At 43.9% G+C, this 3,502-nt stretch overlaps 1 protein-coding gene across 1 annotated transcript in view; it reads right to left on the bottom strand.

Moving 5' to 3' along the window:
- Positions 1–1,876: 1,876 nt before the first annotated feature.
- Positions 1,877–3,502, bottom strand: part of LOC111498902 (beta-fructofuranosidase, insoluble isoenzyme 1-like) — a 4,055-nt gene continuing 2,429 nt past the window's right edge. Inside the window, exons 2-6 of the mRNA XM_023150255.1 lie at positions 2,992–3,499; positions 2,736–2,894; positions 2,353–2,591; positions 2,181–2,271; positions 1,877–2,110 (exon numbers count right to left, since the gene is read on the bottom strand). Coding sequence (XP_023006023.1) covers positions 1,931–2,110; positions 2,181–2,271; positions 2,353–2,591; positions 2,736–2,894; positions 2,992–3,499 — 1,177 coding nt within the window. The 3' untranslated portion in view covers positions 1,877–1,930. The remainder of the gene's footprint in view (positions 2,111–2,180; positions 2,272–2,352; positions 2,592–2,735; positions 2,895–2,991; positions 3,500–3,502) is intronic.

Below are 3,502 nucleotides of genomic sequence, written 5' to 3' on the forward strand. Positions count from 1 at the left end.
GGTGAGCATAAGATCGAGGGAGCTCTTATAAGGCTAGTGAATAAGGTCTGAAACCCAATATGAAAACATATCTGCTAAACCTCGATCAGGTATTTCTCGAAAGATCCTTTTAGCTCGCGCTGCACTAGGTAGACCTCCCAAAATACTTATCGATTTGAAGGGGCCGCTTTGGCTGACCCGAGTTTAAGAAATCCATACCAAGGTTGTATATGTTTCCACTATCTCCTTAAGGAAGATTTTTTAGACCAACTCGTTCATGATCGAATAAGATAGTTATCGTCCTTTTGAGTTTCCCACGTTCTAGTGGACCTGCTTTAAATACATTTAAGGCTGTTGTTCATTCTTTGCTTACACAAGAAGAAGAGGAAACCCACTCTCTTCTTTCTTCTTTTTTAGAACCAAGTCCTTAAAGACATAGTAACAATTATGTTAAGAAACTAGTTTGTTCAGAATTTTGTTGATCTCGTTAGATACAAATTGTCGAGCCCAACCAAAAAAGATGGGGCTCGGTATAGCCACAGTCCGGTTCCCAGGTTAGAGTATTCTTTATTATCAGCCTACTCAAATCAGAACTCAACTAGTAGATTCTCTTTCGCTTAACGGCCGGCTTTCATTGTTGCAACCTTCGCATTTCCTGCTGAGATCCCAAGTCTCCATGTGGGCCCTTTTGGCAACCAGCGACCTTGGCGTTTTAGAGAATCCTGCTCCTGTGTCGTGGGACTTGTAGCTCGGCAGTCCACCAGGTGGGTTTTTTATCCTTCCAGTATCGAGTGTGTTCTTGGATAGTTATAGCGGCCCATAGGCGCAAGATGTACCTTGTGTGTGGGGGGCGGCGGTCCCCTGGACATAGTCCTTTCAGACAGTGGCCGTTGTTTAGTCCATGGTCCATTAGATGGTCAGTGCAAGGTCTGAAATTTGAACACATTGATTTCGCTCATTCTCGTCCTTCGCTTCAGGGCCTGTCCATCGGTGTGGTCAGTACTCCATACTGTCGGGTAGCGAAGCTGACACTTGTTCACTAATTATGACGGTTCGCCAGGGCCTCTTTCCTCCTCCCTTTTCTGCTCACTCCTAGGGTCCAGACCCCCACAAAAGGGGTGGGAGTCGACTGAACATCTCAGCCGTTGGCGGGAATTTTGCCCACATCCGATCCCCAATTCTTGCTCACCACCGATGATCGTGTTGGGTGAATTGTGACCTCGTACAATCGTGTCGGGTGAGCAAGAGCCGCTTCGTCACAGTACTGGCTTATAGGCTAACGGGTCACACTTTGATCAAGTATCCTACAAAGAGATTCCCGAAAGCCAGAAGGATTAAAGGAATGGCCATAGGAATGAGCGCATCATGACATCTAACGATGTCTCGCCCGAATGAATTAGTTGGTACTAGAAATGTTAGAAAAAGTGAACGAAAAGAGTAACAAGAGGTGAAAAGGACAGAGACACTTCCCAACCAGATAGAAAAGTTCTCACTGATGGTATACTTAGTGTAAGCGAGCTCTAAGATCACATCTTTGGAATAAAATCCAGCTAGAAAAGGAAATCCTATTAGAGATAAGCTGCCCATGAACATCATGGCATAGGTAAAAGGAAACGAGGAGGCAAGCCCCCCCATCTTCCGCATATCTTGCTCATCCGACATGGCGTGAATCACCAAACCTGCACTTAGGAATAGTAATGCTTTGAAAAACACATGATTCATTAAGTGAAAGACGCTAACTGAATAGTTAGAGATGCCGCAAGCAAAGATCATATAGCCTAATTGACTGCAAGTTGAATAAGTTATGACCCTCTATAGATGGTTCTGTAATATTCCAGTGGTTGCCGCAAGGAATGACATTGTAGCTCTTGCAAAAGTAATAACAATCAAAAACTAAGAGTTAGTTCTAACATTATTAGCGGTTAGAAAGCTGTTCCAACTTAAAAATGACTTAGTTCACCCAAGCACTTCTCATACTCCAAGCACTTAAATACTCCACCGTGATAGACACTGTTCCATTGTTGAAAACATGCAAATGAGCATCCCCAAACACCGCCTTTGTTGGGTATACCCTCGAAGTTATGCATGTTTTTCCTCCCCCACCAAAGCTCTCTATCACCGAGTGATCAATCTGCACAATAATACATAGTTTAGATTTGTCGATACGGTGCGAGAATGTATTGGACTATGACTTTACGTACCAAGCTTCTTAATGAGAGCTTTTTACTCGACAAATCGATGTCGACGAAACCCGCAAATGTCGGCTTGTATAATCCATCTTTCAAAGATGAGCTACACCAAAAGAGAGAAACCAGAGCTTTGTAAATATGAAAAAATAATTATAAGGTCCTTTGATAAGGGAATTGAAGCTACCTTCTTGCATCAGAGCACATAAGAACCACGTGATTAGCCTCTGCCTTGAAGATCCTGAAGAACACAGGAGTGAACTCCTCGAGGTTTTCTGAAGCCAGAGTCAAAAGCCCAAAGGGTCCGACACCACCTTGGGCCGTGGATCCCAGCTGACTGCACACGGCTTGCGCGTCAACCCAACTTGGATCAAATGCCTCTGCGTTATCCAAACTCGAAAAGCTAAAGATAACTTCAACATCGGCCTGTATAAAACACAAGAAACAATCGATCAAATGACACCCAGCTTGTTCCCTTAAATCTTAGAGGTGCTTTCACATCTTCTTAACCCGCTACAAACCACTGTCGGGGATTTGGGTTAAGATCGGATTCGTTATAAATTAAACAACCTGAGCCGCAGTAATTCCTTTGATCTCAACAATTTGTCCCTTGACTAGCTTTTGATTTAGCATCATAACTATCTTCTGTCTCAGCCTATTGAGCTCCATAACTGGCCATTGTAAGAGCTGCTTTCCATTGGGATCCAACCACACCGTCCTAGGAATCGCCTAGGAAAAGGAGAAAGAAAAGGTCGACCCAAATACAAAATAGAGCAAATTCAATTAAAAATAGAACAAAACGGAGCACATTGCATCTAAAACAAACCTGAATTCCCGCCCATCCCTTGGAAACATCATCCTGGACACTATCTGATTCATTAGTCCAACCCCACAAAACCCTTCTCTTCTTCATCGGATCATAGAACGACTTGGAAGCATAGAAATTGTCATAGTCATACCTCAGCCCACTCCACCCATCCGTCGAGGTATTATCGGGAACATACTTGTTCGTCATCTGATAATAGTTCCCCAGCGTATAATACTCATATCTAGTCATCTCCAAGCTCACCTTCAACACATGTTTAAACCAATTTCCCATCACTGACTTGTCCAAGCCAAATCTACCGAAGTGGAAAACTGGGTAGAAATCAGGGCACTCCCACATTCCTGTATTCAAAACCGAATGTAAAGGCTGTTCCACCTTAGTCCAATTCAAAAAATCCCTACTTCTATACAAATACGCCATTCCCGTCTGCTCGCTCCTGCTGCCAATGATGGTGTTCCAGTGACCGTTGAGGCTCAGCCACGCCGTCGACGGGTCTCGAAAGGCGCTACTA

Source organism: Cucurbita maxima, unplaced genomic scaffold (assembly GCF_002738345.1).
Source record: "Cucurbita maxima cultivar Rimu unplaced genomic scaffold, Cmax_1.0 Cma_Scf00026, whole genome shotgun sequence".
Taxonomy (NCBI): domain Eukaryota; kingdom Viridiplantae; phylum Streptophyta; class Magnoliopsida; order Cucurbitales; family Cucurbitaceae; genus Cucurbita; species Cucurbita maxima.